Here is a 20,117-nt window from a genome sequence, read left to right on the forward strand (position 1 = left end):
ATATAGATCCTTTCACCCATCGAATTCACTTCACAAATTCCACACCACTCGTCATTCATAACCAATGCATAAAGTCATTTGCACTTAAGGCCCTCCTTTTAAACATTTCACTGTCATACCGCGGCAAAAGACTAATCATTCTAACTCTCTTACGCTTTTCTTTTGCTACCTCAAACAATTCATTCAGGTCCTCTATCATTTCCATCTTATCTCCTTTCAAATCATTCCTACCTGCCACAACAATCATTTCTTTCACCCTTTCCTTTTGCTCTCTAATAGACTCAGTTACATCCTTTATGGTCGCACCAGGTTGGTATGATTGTGTCAAATCCTCTACTAACACACCTCATACTAAGTCTTAAAAACCACTAAATATTTGTGTTGCCTTTCGACCCATCAGAAAAATTGCCACCTTTCTCACTTCTCCAAAGAACAAGCTCCCACATCTCAGTAATCAGATTCCTTGCACTTGTGGGTTAGCTTATTTCACACAAACAGGAAGATCTGCTTTTATTTGGACAGAAGAACACAAGTCGTATATTCAATACCTTGAACCTGAACAGTCTGGACTTGCAGAGCATGCCAACAACACTAGACATAGAGTTCATTAGAACAAGACAAGAGTCCTTCACAAAAGTCTGTTCCCTATGGAATGGCTTTATAAAGAAACATGTGAAACTTTACTTCACTCTCCTAACCTAAACAGATCTGATGGTCTACGTCTATCCCCTTTATGGGAGATAGTACTTTTTCAATCAACTAACCTTTCTGAACTTTTTAATTATATATGTTGTTTATTTCTTTATTTTTTTAAATAAGTTAGGAAACTTAATGACCTTTGTTAGTTATTTTACATTAGCTAGGTGGCAGCCTTTGGAATTGTCAGTTATTGTTTAATTAGCCTTTTTACATGTACTGAAGATGCCTGTGATATTCAGGTGAAAATTCTACTAATAAATAATATTCTACGTGAGTTCATTCCTTTATTGTAATTTTAAGTAATATGCCTACTCATGGCATTTCCTAACGGAAACCAATTGAAACTAAAGTGAAAAGATGACTGATACCCAAGCAGTTAGCCTTATCTGAGTTTAACCACCTTGAGTTGGCCTTCTCTGCCTAGGATTGCTCTCCAGTCATCCCTGCAATTGACCATGAGACCACATTGAACTAAGATGATGGAACCATTTAAAAAACCTCTCATAGTAAAAAAATAGATAAATTTTATTTCCCCCTGGTGATTATTGCATAATGAGTGGTCCACACCACCTAGCCAAAAATTTGATAGCTCCTAGAATGCTTCTTTCTAAATGTAAAAATAGTCTGACTGAACAATAAAATTTCCACAATACAACATCGTAAAGCATTTGTATGTCATGTTGCTGGTTTTCAAATCCATGTTTCTTTCTAACCTTCCATAAATGGTATTTTAATTCATTAATTATAAAAATCAAAATTCTCTTCTCATTGCTGACATGTGGTGGGTATTGCAAAAAGAGAACTTGGTCTGCTGTAAGTAATGGAATGCCCAACATATTACACAATCTGTTCCAAATATGCAAGGCAAGAGGGAACCAGTGTTACCGATTGGAAACACCTCCATTTCAAGGTACTGACTGGAAGCCAGCTATATGCCATTCTCCAAGCAAGATCCTCCTGTTAGGGTATCCTTGGAAGTTCAATATCTTTATTGAGGTATGTTCATGTGCAGGGATATCTCTCCAAAATCTCTGAGTGATCTATTAGATTGTGGTAAATCTCACTGAGTGATCTATTAGATTGTGGTAAATCTCACTGAGTGATCTATTAGATTGTGGTAAATCTCGCTGAGTGATCTATTAGATTGTGGTAAATCTCACTGAGTGACCTTAAGGATCACTACTAAACTCACTACTCCTAACTTGAATCACTCCATGATAGGAAACTCAACAGTGGTTCCAACCAGCGACAAGCAAAAACCTGCCACTAGGTGGAAACTCTCTACTCCTCTAGAAGTAAGTAAACCAAATGACGAGCATTAATAAATGTCATCAGTGGAAGCCAGACCCAAAAGAGATACCAAGGTTGAAGTAATGCAAAAGTCATATATTTCCCATATACAAGTATTCAAAAGGTGTCACACCTTATTACTAAAATATTCTGGATTATAGCTAGTTGTTGAAAGTGCTTCACTTGGCTATACTACAAGAAATGATATTCTTGGTTTCATCATTTATCCAAGTGTAAGCAAACAAAGTTTGCAGTGAAGTACTGCACTACTTGTAAATAGAGCTAATGATTTCACATCAACAGCCTATCATTAAGAGATATATTAAACTAGAGAGCAATGGGCTCTCACATAATTACTCACTGATAAATTAATGATTTAATGATTTTTAGCCAAACATAATAAAAACAGGGCTCTAGCTTTGATGTAGTAAGGGCTTTTTTCCCCCCCACCAGAAGTCAGGCCAGTAATGTAAACAGTTGACCAAATTACTGAGACTTTAGCATACTATGGTTGTAATGTAGCTCGTTTGTTTGTATATATGTCACATCACCCAAAGTTAAAATGTTGGGTGATTATTTTGGTTTATATTAAACTGAAGTTATTAGTTCTTTCCATAATATTCAATATATTATTGAAGTTAACTGTTAATCAAATCAGTGTCTGATTCCATAAAACAATTATTATTTTTTTTTAATTCCCTGAAAAGCAATACTTGAATATAAATATCATTTATCCAAGTGTAAGCAAACAAAGTTTGCAGTGAAGTACTGCACTACTTGTATATAGAGCTAATGATTTCACATCAACAGCCTATCATTAAAATATTTTTTTTAAATTCCCTGAAAAGCAATACTTGAATATAAACATCATGGTTAATGGTAAAAAAAAATTAGAACAAACATGCAACATAAAATATTTTACCAATTTATAAGAAATGGCAAAATATTAATGAGTTATTAAAAAGAATTTCACAAAAGATAAAGTTTTATTTACAACTTCCAAATGACCATTAATTTTCATCCAATAATAAAAATCCAAAAGCTGATATCACACATAATATCAACATCAATAATACTAAGACATAATGTGCATTTACACTTAAAGTACACTTTAGATAACAACAGCAAAAGCAGAAAACCTTGATGACAGAAAAGGCATAGTAAGGCTTAGATGAACAGTATTATAAATTTCAATACCATATAAGAATATATTAAATTGTGAAATTATTTAGTGAGGTGAACAGGAGTGGTGAAGTTCAATATATAGCCTCACCAACTAAAAGTCAGTTTTCATACCACTACATAAGAAGGAAGATATGAAGGCTTGCAAGAACTATAGAACTATTATTTTAATATCTCATGCAAGCAAAATTTTATTGAAGATCATGCTAAATAGGATTGAGGCCAAAGTTGAGGCAGAGATGCCTGAGGAACAAGCAGGTTTTAGGAAAGGTAAGGGCACCAGAGATCAGATTCGCTGCCTTAGACAGATCATAGAAAAATATATAGAATTTAGTCTCCCTCTGATAATGTGTTTCTTAGACTACTTTAAAGCTTTTGCTGTGTTCAGCATGTACTGGGGGAAGTAATGAAAAGAATGGGTTTTCCTCAACACACTATCAGATTGATAGCCAACTTGCACAGGGAGAAAGAAGCCACAGTAAGAACAGGTGTTGGATTAACTGATTGACTTCGGGTTGGAAAAGGAGTTAGGCAAGGATGTTTACTTTCTCTTCACTTGTTTAGTATATATGCAGAGAACATCATGCATGAAGCATTGGATAAGCTCAAGACAGGAATTAGGAGAGGTGGTAGATTGATATCAGTAATATGAGGTATGCCGATGATACCATATCCCTCTATAATGACAAGGAAGAACTATGACAGAGTATTGATAAAGTTAACAAGATCAGTAATAACAGAGGACTTCAACTCGATCCTAGCAAGACAAAGATTATGGTTCTCAAAGGAAATACAAACAGGGAACACTTGAAAAACAAGTGTACCTTAATGGAGAAAGAATTGAGGTAGTCAGTAAGTTTGAGTACCTGGGATCCATTATTAATGTGCAGAATTGCTGTTCAGAAGATTAGGAATAGCTAAAACAGCAGTCAGAGACTTGTCTAAAATCTGGAAGGATGGAGCTATCTCCATGGGAACAAAGTTGAGGATTTTGGATGCAGTTGTTTTTTCAACAGTGATTTATGGATGTGAGACTTGGAACCTAAAGAAGTCAGATAAGAAAAGGATAGTTTGCTTTTGAAATGTGGTGTTACAAAAAGCTGTTGAAGATATCATATACTGAAAGGCATACAAATGAATGGGTGTTAGAAGAGATCAGTAGAACTTCAAGGCTCTGTAAGGAAGGATACTGACAGAAGAAAGTTAAAATATTTTGGACACATTGAAAGGATGGAAGGAGGACTTCTCAGAAAAGTAATAGAAGGTAAAGTTCCTGGAAAAAGAGAAAGGGGTAGACCATCAATGAGATGGATGGATGGGGTGTGTATGTGTGTATGGAGTGTTGAAGCCTCCAGAAAAGCATATGACAGAACTACATGGCGAGGCCTGGTGTACCACATCATTGGAGTGACCATACGGCATCTGTGGGTGCCCAGTGAACACATGATGATGATGAACTAAAAAGCCAACCTCACCTTCTTGTGGTCCACCCTATTCTAAAAGTAGAAATGAGGCAATGGCAATCAAGCATGGACAGTATAATCCTAATACTTTAAACATGCTCAACACCGGAAACAAATAAAAATTCTCTCTCTCTCTCTCTCTATATATATATATATAAACTTGATCTTCTGGCAAGAAGAGAGAGAGAGAGAAAACATCTGCCAAAATTTCCTGCTTCCATATTGGCAAGTGCCACATGCTGTGAGGAGTTATTTGAGTGTTATAACTCAGCATTGAGGGAGAGGGGTTGAAAGAAATGTATTTGTAGAAAACAATAATTAAGAATAATGCTATAATTGGTTAGCATATCTTAACTACTAAAAGGGTGTAAATATGTAAACTAACATTAATGCTCCGAGTTGCCCTAGTATTGTACCACCAGGTGTAGACTCACGCTTGGACTTGGCGAACGTTCTTCGGCATGAAACTCTTAGATTTCGATCTTCGAGTTTCTTGTTCGGCTTTAAAATAACGAGGGATTTTTTATCCCCTTAATTAAATAATTTACGTCCCCGAAAAAATAGCCTTTTGGCTCTTTATTGTAGAAATCCTTTCATTAGTGGCAAATGAATTATTAACAATTTACATTTGTGATATTATATGTGAATCCTATAAGATGCTGGGGATGGAGCAAATAACGTGATTCTATAAACTGTAGACATTAAAGAGATTTGTTTGCAAAATATAAATAACTAACCAATAATAAAACAGAAGCTAAGTACACTAGCTCACTAAACAACTATAGGGAGAGGATTATCCAATGAACTAATGATACTGATTATGATTCGTCTGGGTGTGGCAGGAATACTTGAGTTGATTGAACAGTAAATGATCCTGTAAAATTTGTGATGTGCATGTTTATGTGCTATCTATATATTTTATTTGTTCTGCTTAGTTTTCTAAGAATTTTCTTTTATTCAGTGATGATCACTTGAATAGTAACATACACTGCTTGGAAAGGAGTCAATGGACACCCCCATTGGCAAGGTGCATCGTGCCACGTAGCGAGTCATGTTTGTAGCTCACATAAACTGGAGAAATATGACGCTCCCAGGTCAGTGCAACTGTGTCTGGATGAAATGTCTGTGAGAAGGGGACTGACAGGGTTTGAAAGAGATGTTGTAGGCCTATCTGTTCGGCAAACTGGTGACAAATTGGGCCATCCCAGTTCAACAATCAGTGATACCATACTGAGAAGGAAGCACAGGGAGTCAACCTGTTTGCTATTGTACACTTGTGGAAAGTATGCCTCATAGGATTGCTGCAGTTATTGCAGCGAAAGAAAGTCCTAGATCTTATTAAGGTGGGCACATGACTGTTCCTCACACTATGGTGTCCATTGACTTCTTATAATATATACCAGGATTTATTTTTATTTGGGTAAAGATGAATTTTTACCCACTATGTCTGTTTTTCTGAAGAGTGGAATGAAAATGTCACTATAGTGTAAAAACCGTCCCATCTTCAACAGACACTATACTGCAGAAGCAAGAAAAACAAGTAGTTTTATTGTATCACTAAATACGGTACAGAGAGATTTACAATCTATGTACTATATTTAGTAACAATTAGTGCAATTAAAGGTAATTTAAATTACCTTTAATTTCACTAATTAAAGGCAATTTAATTAGTGCTTTAATTAACTAATTAATTAAAGGTAAAACATATCCATTCCCACATATTATGCTATGCTCATGCAAGCAGAACAGTTTTATTAAAGCACTTGAGACAGAACACGATGCTTTCCATTTAGCTTTTCTTTGAATGTTGTCTATAGAATGTCTACTTAATATCTCCTTTAATTATTATTCACTTATTGAACAGAATAAACTTTTCTAGTCAAATGATTCATCTTTTTTAAGACTACCTTTATTTTCTAATTTCTCATAGGCATATTGCAAATGCTAATCATATGTGGTTAGTTATGAAACTGAAATGAATGAAAAACAATTGTAGAGAAGCAAATGTGAAAAGATTCATAATTGTAAATTATCACTATTTTTACATCAATGTCATAACCAAAAGCATAAAATAGTAAAATATGTGAATAAAGCAAGCCTTAGAAAATGAGTAACTTTGCTGGAATTCTCATATAGAAAGCATTCTAAAGTTAAAGACACAGAAGCAACCTAACTGATTTATGTTGCTACTATATTATACAAGTAGGGACAGTTTCTGTGTTTAATGTGCAAGTTCTTTTGGAAGCAACAGACTAACCCCCCCCCCCCAAGGAAATTGGACATTATATTATTAAAAGTGGCAGAGAGAGTGATTTTCATGATGTTTATGTTGTGGCCTGAAATGTACATACCAGTACCTGAATAGTCAAGTACTAATGATTTTATGTTATATATATTTATTTGGTTTTGTAAAATTAAAAATATTTATTTAATGATAAAGATGTCTGAAAATTCAATATCTTAAAAACAATTAAGAGTTAATCAAGTGGGGAAGTTATATTTATGACATACCAATCTTTAAAGGTACTTGTGGTATAACTATAAACACAAATTATAGTAATTAGCTTTAATGAAAGTCAATTACTGTGAAGTAATCTGTCAGGACTTTCAAGTGAAGATGCTAATAAACGACACTTTGAAGTTGCTGCTCTACTCTTTAGAAGTAAATTATCTCCACATAATTTATCAGTAATGAAATCCGTGTGCCGTTTTCATCAAGACAAAAGAACCATATATCTATTTCAAAAGTGGATAAAGAAAAAGCTGTAGTGATGATGGATAAGGCCGACTATGAGAGGAAGATAGACTGCTTTTTTACAGGATACGCCCAACCTATCAAGAAATTAGTTATAACCCTACAAAAACACAAACTAAACAATTAAATAAGCTCTTTGATGAAGCAGTTAGCTGGGATCAAAATATACTTTGGATAAATTACACAACCATTTTGGAAGAACTCCGTATTTATATGGTTTCCAAAAATTCATAAAGAAGGTTGTCTGGTGAGACCCATTGTGAAATGTACAGCTAATTTTCTCTCTCTCTCTCTCTCTTTTTTTTTTTTAAACTCAATTTCGAAATAACACGGTTTAGAAAACACAAGCAATTTCATTTTTACATGCTATATTTTGATTTAATGTGGCTCAAATGGCGCTTATTTTTAAAATTTCTGTTTGAATTCAGTTCTATTAAAAAGGGTATTTCCATTATAATTATGTTTACACATTTTGTGTTTTGTTCATGCAATAGTTATACAGGTATGCATTAAATTTTGAAGTTTTGTATGCGTAATATCAAATGAGTAAAATTAATTATTGATTATTTTCAGTAACATTACCCCATTAATCAGGTTGTCAGATAATTCAGTTAGACAGAAGAAGAATAGAAAAGCTATTTCTTTAGAAACTAACATCCAAATTTTAGATCATTTAGCAGCTGGAGAAGGTTCAACACCCTTGGGGAAATATTTTGGATTGAATGAAGCTACCACGAGAATGATTAATAAAAATGAAGATGCTATTAGGAAATCTGTTCTTTATGGAACAAAATTAGATGGCAAGTCATTATCATATACGAAAGACATTACAAGAGTGAAGATGGAAAAGGTCCTAGTGATGTGGATCAGTGGTCTCCAAACTTTTCGCCGTGAGGGCCACGTTGGGTACGTCAGCAGTGTTCAGTGGGCTGTATTAAAAAAAAACTCTAGAAACAATTAATGGCAAATATTTATTGGATTTCTGCTCAGGACATGGACTGGTTATTACTAACACCATGTTCCAAATAAAAATGCGCACAAATTAACATGGAGAGATGTTTTCTCCCTTGTGCAGGACACCAAAGTGTACAGAGGATTTGAAATTGGAAGTGATCATGCTTGTCTCTATTCAAAAAAGGACAAATTACCGCCTGAGTGACGCTGAATACAGCATGCGAAATTCACAGATTACTTTCGCCGGTTGGAGTTATATAGTATAAACAGTTGCCAAAATAAAAGTAAAATCGTACACCACTTATTACTTCCTTTAATATGAAGTAAATACCAAGCATGCATTCACATTTGCGATTTCAGATATCATACAGGAAATTAGATGACAACGATGTATGAGAGAGATTTAAATATGTTGTTATGGTTACAGGAAACACCTATTATATCACCAAGACTTCTAGAGCAGTGGTCTCCAAACTTTTCACCATGAAGGCCACATTGGGTACTTTAGCACTGTTCAGCGGGCCATAGTAAAAAAAAAACTCTAGAACTAGATATATAAGTTTTATTGAAACCAGATAAAAACTGATTACAGAGTATGCGAGATTAAATTATCATATATTAATGACAATGAACACTATCAGCAAATTCTCATATTTTTAACACAAATTATAATAAAACGATTAATGTGAATGATGTAACTGTGTTTGTGTTTTTAAAATCTTGTTAAACTCAGGTTCAAATTTTGAAGTGCTAATTACAAGTAGTGATTTCAAATGTTCATCAGATAAATTTGCCTTGTATTTTGACTTGATATATTTCATTTGGGAAAAAGTTTGTTCGCAAAGATACGTTGACCCAAAAATAGAGATAAATTCACAAGCAAATTTCTTCAAATTTGCTTGTAAAATTTTGTAAAATTCAATTTTTTTTTCTTTGCTAGTCCATTTTAACCGACCTTAATAAATCTGGATATAAAAAATAGGATATAAAACAAAGACAATGAAAATATGTAGAAACACAGAAAACAACTCCCTCCTGAAGAGAGTACCTATAGAAGAAGTAAAACAATTCAGCTATTTAGAATTTTAGTGAAGATTATTATTATTATTATTACTTGACACCTCCAAGGAATGCAAAGACTCATTGAGAGAGGGCACCAATTCTACAACTCTGTCTCCACCACTGAAACCACTAACTACAGCGAACTGCATCATCTATACCAATGCAACCTACTGTCCACCACAACCAATATTTTCACAAACAATCACAAACATCCATGACAGGATTCAAACACACAGCATTTTGGCTGGAGAGCAGATAAACTACCCACTCGGCCAATGTGGCAAATTAAATTTGAAAATAGAGAACACAATTAGCAAAACTGGCATGGTAGGAAGTCAAATGAATAATCCATATGGAATAAGAGAGAAATCAGTCAAAAGACTAAACTAGATGTACGTGGGTGGTCTGAAAAGTTCTCGGCCTCAACCATAGGTGGCAACATTATCGGCAAGATTTTTTTTTTTTCCCTAAACTGATACATCTATCATAAGCATCCATGTGAAATTGCAAGTCATTCTATCAAGTAGATTGTTTTATACAGCTGTCTGAAGCAAAAGTGTTGTCTGTATCCCTTGAAATGGATAAAATTGAGTATCATGCAGTTATAAAATTATTTGTAAAAGAAGGTTTAACGGCAAAAGAAATTCATTTGAAGTTCATAAAAGTTTATGGGCACTCTTCTCCTTCGTTTTTGACAATTAAGAAATGGGCTGCCAAGTTTAAACATGACTGTACTAGCCTTGAAGATGATTAAGTGCACGATATTGTATTGGATGACTGGCAAGTCAAAGTGCGTTAAATTGCTGAGACTGTAGGCTTTCAAAAGAACGTGCAGGATATATTTTGCATTTTGCATGAAGAATTGCAAAGGAAAAAGCTTTGCACATGATGGTTGCTGCACTTGCTCACAGCAGATCAAAAATGCACTCGTATGAAAATCTCTGAACAGTGCTTGGATTGTTTTAACAAGAATTAAACTGATTTTGTGCATCGATTTATTACTATGGATGAGACTTGGATTCACCACTACACAACAGAATCCAAACAGCAATCAAAGTTGGTTCCATCAGCAGGAAGAAAAAAAATCATCTTTCATCAGGACAATGCACCTGCCCACAAAGGTGTTTTGGCAATGGGAAAATTAAGGGATCTGCAGTATGTATTGTTGGAACATCCACTCTATTCCCACGATTTGGCTCCCACTGAATCCTATCTCTTCCCAAAACTAAAACTTTTCCTCACCAGTCAGTGTTTTTCTTCAAATCAAGAGGCGATTGCACTGTAGAGGGGTATTTTTCAGAATCTTATTATTGAGAACCACAGTTGATAGAAAAGTGGATAGAAAATGCCATTATCAGGGACGGGATAATGACAGTGAAGCCTTACTGGAATAAATGTATTAGTCTTAAGAGAGATTATGTTGAAAAATAAAAATAATTTTGAAATTATAAATCAGTTTTTTCATTGTTACGTCGAGAACTTTTCAGACCACCCTCATATATAAGACAGTGTTCAAACCAATTTTCAAACCATATGGATTTGAGAGCAGGGTAGAAACAAACGCTTGAAACAAACATTGGGGACCACAGATATGACAATGGCAATATCATATCAAAAATGAGGAAATTATTAAAGAACATGGCATTGTTAGCATTCAGGAATATGTGAGCAGAACTCATCTCAGGTGGTATGATCACAGAAGGGAATAGGAAAGTTTAAAAAACATGTGTTATTTGCCAGGATAGGAAGAAAAAGATCTCCAGAGGAATATGAAGATTTAGATGACAAGAAGTGCCTTAGAAGTCAAAAAAGATTAATTTGGAGGAAAACTGATGGAAGTTTAGTAATGATGTAACTTTTCACATCATACCATCTTAGTGGATGTTTGTAATTGAGTTTAGATGGGAGATGAATTTCATCATCTCCCATCTAAACCATTTCACCAGTGAGATCATTGTTCCACTTAATATATCCTGTATATATCAGGAATTTAATGATGAGATTTGAGGTACTCACTACCCTGGTATGCTGAGTGGTTAGCATATCTAACCCCTGCTCACAGGCTGTGAGTTCAGATCTGGCCATGGATGTTTGTAATTGAGTTTAGATGGGAGATGAAGTTCATCATCTCCAATATAAACCATTTCACCAGTGAGATCACTGTTCCACTTAATATAGTTGGGCAGTAGCTTGAACAAGTTTCATGTTTGATCTCGAGAACAGTTTCTGGATTATGTAAAAAATAAACAAAGTACAAAAAACATAAAATTAATAAAAACAGAACAAAAAAATCCTCAGCCCAATCATGGTACTAATGTACTACATATTAACAACCTTCTATGGGTGGGAGTAACGGATTCACAAAAAAATAGGTCATATATTGGACAGAGAAAGGTAGAAGGAAACTGGAGGAGGCCTTCGTCCAGCAGTGGATAGAAAACGGCTGAAAAGAAAAAAGGATATCTGACACTGTTTTGCATGCCCTGCAAAATCTTCACAGGATCAAAGCAGCTCATATAAAGGTTCTCAGTTTTTATATGCTGTGCAAAAATATTACTATTATTATAGTAATATTTTTACTATAATAATAGTAAAAATACCTGGGACCTCCAGGGAGTCAAGGACTCATCGAGGGAGGCTGTAAATTACCCAACCCAGCTTTCATACCTTCCTTTAAATTCATTTACACTAGATGCACTCACTATCCCTAAGGGCAAATTATTCCACTCACTCACTGCTCTCTGAGAGAAAAACCTAGCTCTTACCCCTTTCTTGACTGAGAACAACCTTAACTTCCATGGATATCCCCATGTTTTCTCTCCCCGCCTTCCATATAACGAAAAATTTCATCATTTGAAATGCTATACCACCTATTCAAAAGTTTATAGACCTCTATCATATCACCCCCTCTTTCTCTTGTTAACCAGAGTCTGTAATCCACATACTCGTAATCTGTCATCATAATCTAAATCCCATAATCCAGATATAATCTTTGTAACTCTTCTCTGCACCCTTTCCACAACTTCTTTATCCCCTTGGAACTCGGGAGACCAAATCTGAGCACAGTAATCCAAGTGTGGTCTTATCAAAGCCTTATAAAGAGGCAAAATTACTTCCTTATACTTACATGTCAAGGTTTGCTTCAGCATAGAAATTATTCTCAGAGTTGTATTTGCAACTTATGCTATGTGATCCTGAACTTTAAATTCTTATCCACCAATACACCAAGATCCCTTGCCCCTTCAGTTTCTTGTAGCATAACCCCGCTAATATAATATATGCTTGAAAAAGATGTGGGGGAATAGGAATAGAGTGTGTTATCATCTGCTTTGCTGATGACAGAAGCCTATTCCTGTTCCACAGTCTTGACCTTATAAATTTTTAGCAATGATGGATTTAGAAAATTCAAAACCTTCAAAGTTAGTGGATGCTAAAATCATGGGCTATCTGCTAATGTATTCTTTTGACATTGCAGCACATCTTTCCATGACTACTTGGTAATTTTTTTCAGTTTTAAGGGATAAGTCAAATATAATATTAAATACCCATATATAAAAAGGGAAATAAAACTGAATGTGAGAATTACAGAGGTATTTCCCTACTGAGTGTTCCTGGCAAGATCTATGCAAGTATACTTGAGAAACGGTTGAGAAGAATTGTGGAAGAAAAGCTTGGTGAAGAACAAGCTGGATTCAGGCCAAATAGAGGCTGTCCAGGATCAGATCTTCACTTTACGACAAATAGTCGAGAAAGCATGGGAATATAACAAAGATCTGTATTTAAGTTTTGTCGATTTGGAAAAGGCATATGACAAGGTGCCAAGAGAGAAGCTATTCAATACGCTGCAGTCATATGGTGTCAATGAGGCATTATATCAAGCAATACTTAGTCTTTATTTGAGTTCTAAGTCAGCAGTTAGAATTAAAGGAAGTACAGGAAGATGGTTTAATGTTAAATCTGGTGTGAGACAAGGATGTACATTATCCCCTCTGTTATCCATTATCTATATGGATCACATTATGAAGGAAAGTGGTATTAAACCTGATATCAAAATTGGAGATGTTAATGTCAGCTCTTTGCTTTATGTGGATGATCCGCTACAAGTCTGCAAGATTCTCTGACTAAATTGAATAGCTGTTGTAATAGATATGGTATGAAGGTCAGCAATAAAAAGACAAAGACAATGAAAATAGGCAGAATTATTGAAAATGTCAACTGTGTTGTGAATGGAGAACCTGTGGAACAAGTAAAACATTTCAGCTACTTAGGCACAATTTTTAGCGAAGATGGTAAATTAAATATAGAAATAGACAACAGAATCAGCAAGGCTGGTATGGTGGGAAGTCAATTGAATAAATTCATATGGAATAAGAGAGAAATTAGTCGGAACTCTAAATTAGCTGTATACAAGACAGTGTTCAAGCCAGTTTTAACTTATGGATCTGAGAGCTGGGTCAGAAGTAAAACACTTGACCAAAGACTAGAGACCGCAGATATGAGAGTCCTGAGAAAGATTAGAGGCGTGAACAGGTGGCATCAATGGCAATATCATATTAAAAATGAGGATATTAGGAAAGAACTTGACATTGTCAACATCCAGGAATGTGTTAGCAGAGCTAATCTCAGGTGGTATGGTCACTTAAATAGAATGGGAGAGGAAAGATTAGCAAAACAAGTATTCTCTGCCAGGTTGGCAGGAAAACGACCTAGAGGAAGACCAAGATATAGGTGGATTGATACGGTACAAAGTGCCTTAGACGATAGAAATATAAGATCTGATAATGTTGGAGTCTTGACAAGTAACAGACTGATCTGGAGGAAAATTGTAGATAGGAAGTTAGTAATGATGTAATTTTTTCATGTAGTACTGTCATATCCTGTACACCCCTTGAGGGTACATGCTAGGAATTTGATGATGATGATATTAAATATATAGTTCAAGAGATAAAATTGAAGAGCACATTTGACCAGAAGTCACCTGCCACACAATGTTTTCCAATTTTAAGAGGTAAGTTAAAGGATGACATAAGGTATTTAGATATGCAGATAAAACTGAAGTACATATTTAACTTCTGGTTAAATATGCTCTTCAGTTTTATCTCTTTCCTAATTTTTCTGTTACTATTTTATATGAATTGCTTGTTCCAAAATAGGCTATAGTGAGATTTGAATCCAGAGCATGACAATTAAGATGTTGCCCACTTGATGAATGGATGAGTCAAATTTGCATCCAGCTTTTCCAGGCACAATCACAAAAACTCAAGACTATTCACTTTTGAAAAGTGCTGACTTTCATGTAACTGTCTACTTTAGAACTCTGCTCTTACATTTGGGATGGAGTGCAAAAACATCTTGTAACCATATTTCCAACAGAAAATATTTACACACTTTACTTTGTCACATAAATCATAGTACAAATAGTTTCCTGGATGTTGTTCAACTAATCTGGTATCCATAGATTTTAAGCTGGTTAACATGAACAGCATTAAATCTGTTTTCTTCCCATTCTCCTTTATCCATCTATCTTTATTCCAGTTCTCTGCTTTCATCTTTAATGCATACATACAGTTCTATAATGATATACATAACTTCCACATATAACTAATATGTAAAAATATATATTTCATAGGGTATTAAGGAGGGATGTGGATATAAGAAACAGATGGAGAATATACTTTGAAGGTCTTTTGAATGAAGAAAATGCAAGGACTCACAGAGAAGATGGGGAACCTTATGAGGGGATGGTGAAGAACATTAGTAGAGCGGAAGTGAAGGAGCCATAAAGAGGATGAAGAATAAAAAATCGGTGGGCCTGAAAGGATCCCAGTGGAGGCATGGAAGGCACTGGAGGAAGAGGGAATTGACCTGCTGTGGGACCTGTTAATAAAAGTTTGTCAAAAGGAAAATATACCGAAGGAATGGAGAGAAAGTACTCTTGTCCCCATCTACAAGAGTAAAGGGGATGCACAAGACTGTAAGAATTACAGAGGAATAAAGTTGATGTCCCACATAATGAAAATCCTAGAAAGGGTTCTTGATGGAAGACTGAGGAAGGAGGTGGAGATTGCAAAGGAGCAATTTGGCTTCATGCCTGGTCGATCGACAACAGATGCTATCTTTGGATAAACATATCCAAAGAAATATGTCAGGCTGGTGCAGGAGATGTACAAAAATGTGAAGAAAAGAGTTCGCACCTGCCTGGAAGAGACAAAAAGTTTTCCAGTGATGGTTGGCTTGCATCAAGGGTCAGCATTAAATGAGTTCCTGTTTAATATTATGATGGAGGTGGTGACGAAGATGGTGTTGTATGAAGATGACATCATGCTGTGTGCAGAATCAAGAAGAAGTGGCAGCTAAACTGGAAAGTTGGAGGAAAGTACTGGAAGAGAGAGATATAAGACTGAACAGAAGTAAGACAAAGTATATGTGTTGCAAAGTGGATGGCGACCAGGAGACATCTGGAAGGAAATGTCATCAGGAAGGTCAGTGACTTTAGATACTTAGGTTTAACAATGAAAGAGGATGGTGAGGCTGAGAAGGAAGTGGGATGCAGGATACAAGCAGGGTCGAGGGAGAGAGAGAGAGAGATGGCTGGAGTGCTATGCAATAATCAGGAAGGTAAGTGACTTTAGATACTTAGGTTTAACAATGAAAGAGGATGGTGAGGCTGAGAAGGAAGTGGGATGCAGGATACAAGCAGGGTCGAGGGAGAGAGAGAGATGGCTGGAGTGCTATGCAATAAGAGGGTGCCGATTAATCTAAAAGGCAAAATCTACAGGACAGTAGTCAAACCAGCTATGGTGTATGCTATGGAAACTGTGGCCCTGAGGAAAAATAACATCAGCAGGATGGAGGTAGCAAAGATGAGAAAGCTTAGGTGGATGTGGGGTGTGACCAGAAAGGATCGTCTGAGAAATGGCAATGTAAGGGGAACAGTGAAAGTTAAGAACTTAGGAGCAAAGATTCAGGAGGCAAGGTTGAGACAGATGTGCAGGGAGGGGGGGGGGAAGCGTGGGCAGCCAAAGAAGAGATGGAGGGAGATGGTGGAGGAGGACTTGAGGATGAAGAATTTGGATGTGGTGGTTACAGCCCAAGACAGGAGGTTGTGGAGGGGGACTCACTACACACAGCAACCCTACTTAAGTGGGACAAGATGCAGAAGAAGAAAAAGAAGATAAAAATATATATTTCATTATTTTTTCATAGTTTTGCACTGTGCAAAATTGCATTATATAGTAATATAATAATTTTTTTTACTAAGCACTCACCAGATCCAAGAATTAGAAGTGTAATATCATGAGCATTAATAAAATCCACAGCAGTAATCCGGGAGAGTGGAGAATTTCCTATACTATGGCAGCCGAGTAATAAACTCCGTTCTAAATCCCAAATACTAAAATGAAATACACTATTTATACATTAAGTGCATACAAACACATTAAAGTTACCAGTCAAGTAATGCAACAATTATTTAATAACATTAACATATTCTTATATCAGATGACTATATATATGATAATGGAATTATTGAAACATTAAGAAACCATTGGAATAATATGTAATGATATAATTTTATTCAACTAATGAATAACTATTTTAATATTTCAGCAGTTATTAATGTAAATAAGAGTTTACTGAGGTTGATCGGGCAAAGGAACACAAAATTAGCACAATACAGTTTATTACAATAATATTTTCAAACTAGCAAGCAAATATATAGCAGTCTCCATAATTTACAAAATGAAAAAAATAGCAATTACCACACCAAATTAAAACAGTAAATAGGAGCTAAAGCTTCTAGTAGTAAGACTTATTCTAGTAGTAAGACTTATACGTTGGTTAGACATAACTGGTAATTAATTTACGGAATTGACAATGCATATAAAGTAAATAAATTAAAGATAACTTTAATGAATCACTTCTATATTTCGGCAATGTCACGTTGCCATCTTCGGGAACATAAAGATATGGTATGTGCACTAAGGAACTAACAAAGCAAATGAGGAAGAAAATAAGAACTAATTTTGTTCCTAAAGTCCTAATGGTGCCCTCTTGCGGGCTAATTTGGTAGTCTTGGCAGTTGGGCTGAAGTTCTCAAAATGAAAGTCTCCCAAATTTGGGGCAGTTTCATGCACCCAAATTTGTTGAGGTTAGGAACGTTTTTTAGAGCTGCTGAAGATTCTTTGAATAGTCTTTCGTATTTAAACTTGCTGCGATGGATTATTTTTGTCTTCTTCCAACGAATTTTATGGTGGGTATCTAAGGCATGGTCTGCCAGTCCAGAGTGGCTGTACTGGTGAAACCGGATGTAGTCTTGGTGTTCTGAAATCCTGATATTTGTTGTTCTGCCTGTTTGGCCAAAGTAGGACAATTTGCAGCTGCAAGGGACCTGGTAAACACCAGGTAGGTCTAGGGGAAGTGGTTGGTCTTTGGTAGAGCGGATAAGGGATGCCAACTTTTTATATGGTCTGTAACAGGAAGTAAGGTCATATTTTTTGAGGATATTAGTTATTTTTTCAGAGGTGCCCTGGATGTAGGGGATAGTGATAGACTTGGTGTAGTCTTTATTGTGGAGGGGGGAGGGGGGTTGTGGTTTACAGGTTTTAGTATTTTTTGGATTTTTTTGGGGTTGTAGCCATTGGCTAAGAAAGTGTTGAGGATGTGGTTTAGTTCCATAGTCAGGGCCTTGTCATCTGAGCAGATTAATTTTGCCCTGTTATATAGTGTTTTTATCACCCCATATTGTTGTGAGGGGGGGGGGAATTGCTGGTGAATGTATCTGCCAGTTGGGTGGGTTTTCTGTAAACAGAGAAAACCAAAGATCCATCAAGCTGGCGGGTGATTAAAGTGTCTAGGAAGGGGAGGGTGTTGTTTTCCTCTTTTTCTAAGGTGAACTGGACTCTGGGATGTTAGTTTTAAGTGTGTTAGGAAGGAGTGGAGTGTATCTGAGCCATGTGGCCAAATAGCAAACACATCATCCACATAACGAAGCCAAATAGTGGGTTTTTGTGGGGCGGAGTTTAAGGCTTTCTCTTCAAATGTCTCCATAAAGAAATTGGCCAAGGATGGGGAAAGTGGTGAACCCATGGCTGTCCCCTCTATCTGTTTGTAGAAGCTAAAGGAGCTAAAGCGTTTTCTAATGTAAACATAATTCTTCAATAAATGCCTTTTTTTTCTAAATTTTTCTTTAGTGAAAAATCTTAAAAATGTTAATACACAAATTCCTTGAAAAACCACAATTTTCACCCCACCCCCCTCCCATAGACTATAACCACTTCTTTAACAATCTATATATTGATAACATTCTATATTATAGGCTGGGCTGTTGTTCATATATTCTTTGGGTGCCAGAAGATTAACACATACCTTTAAAATAAAAAGGGCTTTCAATAAGCTACACTATTTACATTTCACCAGCATGGCAATACATCAGAAGTTAAATTCAAAAATAAAGATTGATTGATTTCTTCACCTTACATATTATAGTATAATCCATCCCATTCTTAATCAATTATTGGGAAATGAAATCTTATATTAGAATAATTCATTAAGGTTGAAATTTAACTTAAAGTAATTTACTTTTTTCTTGTGCAAAAGTTTTAACCTTTATCATTCATGATAAACCAATTCAAAAAAATTTGGAAAGAATACATCCATCAAAAAAATCCCTCACATGATATGATTTTTTTTATTGCAGATTTTGAATCAACACTTCAAAATACAATTCAAATCAGTTCATTTTATTTGCAAAAAAAGTTTTGATGTGTTGACCAATGTTGATAAATTTTTTATCATTCATTAATTTAATTAATAATCTTATCCATTATTAAAAATTACGGAAACAACTACCATGTGATAGTTTGGTTTTTATTAAACTTCCGTTTAATAAAAACCAAAATAATCACTAACCATTTCAACCTCCACATTACAGTCATCATCTGGGATACACACACATATACACACATATATATATATAAATAAACAGTTACATTACAATCCATATGATATGGTAAAGTTATATTAATTTGGTCAACGATTAAAACTACTGGCCTGACCTCTGGTCGGGAAAAACCTTACTACATCAAAGCTAGAGTCTTGTTATTATTATCTATTTGGTTACAATTCATTAGAGATATATTAAGCTAGAGAGCAACATGCTCTCATGTAATTACTCATATAACTTAAAACAAAACATTATGGATGGGGAAACTATTGCTTATAGTCCTAAAGTAAGGGTTTGCTGGAAAACTTGAACTTAAGAGGGCTGAATGTGTGCCATCTCCAAATTCTTGGGATTTTTATGCCACCATTATTGTTAAGATTAGGATGTTTGATCAAAATTTCACAGGCTTCTTTAAATTTGTGTTCATACCAAGGAATTATATTCTTGCTTTCATCCTTTATCCAAGTGTAAGCAAACAAAGTTTGTGTGTGAAGTCACTTCATGACTGGACTACTTGTATACAGAGGCTAATGGCTACATATCAATTGCCTTAGTATCGAATAATACAATGCATTATGGGAAGGGCCACTACCAAGAGTTGTTTCAACCTTTATTGAAGTCTCATAAGCAGGAGTCAGACCAAGAAGTGATACCAGGTTAAAGTAATGCAGAAGTCATATTTCCATATACAAGTAACCAAAAAAATGTCACACCTTATTATTAAAATACTCTGGATTAGAGATAGATGTTGAAAGGTGTTTTCACTTGG

The 20,117-nt window shown here is 35.3% G+C and overlaps 1 protein-coding gene across 2 annotated transcripts in view; it reads right to left on the reverse strand.

Annotated features, from left to right (window-relative positions):
• Window positions 1-20,117, reverse strand: part of raptor (regulatory associated protein of MTOR complex 1) — a 512,095-nt gene that overhangs the window by 59,681 nt on the left and 432,297 nt on the right. For both annotated transcript variants that reach the window (XM_090406523.1, XM_090406522.1), the window contains exon 24: window positions 16,674-16,798. In XM_090406523.1, coding sequence (XP_090262649.1) covers window positions 16,674-16,798 — 125 coding nt within the window. The remainder of the gene's footprint in view (window positions 1-16,673; window positions 16,799-20,117) is intronic.

This window comes from Typopeltis vanoorti, chromosome 16 (genome assembly GCF_054136105.1).
Source record: "Typopeltis vanoorti isolate ZY-2024b chromosome 16, IOZ_Tvanoo_1.0, whole genome shotgun sequence".
NCBI lineage: Eukaryota > Metazoa > Arthropoda > Arachnida > Uropygi > Thelyphonidae > Typopeltis > Typopeltis vanoorti.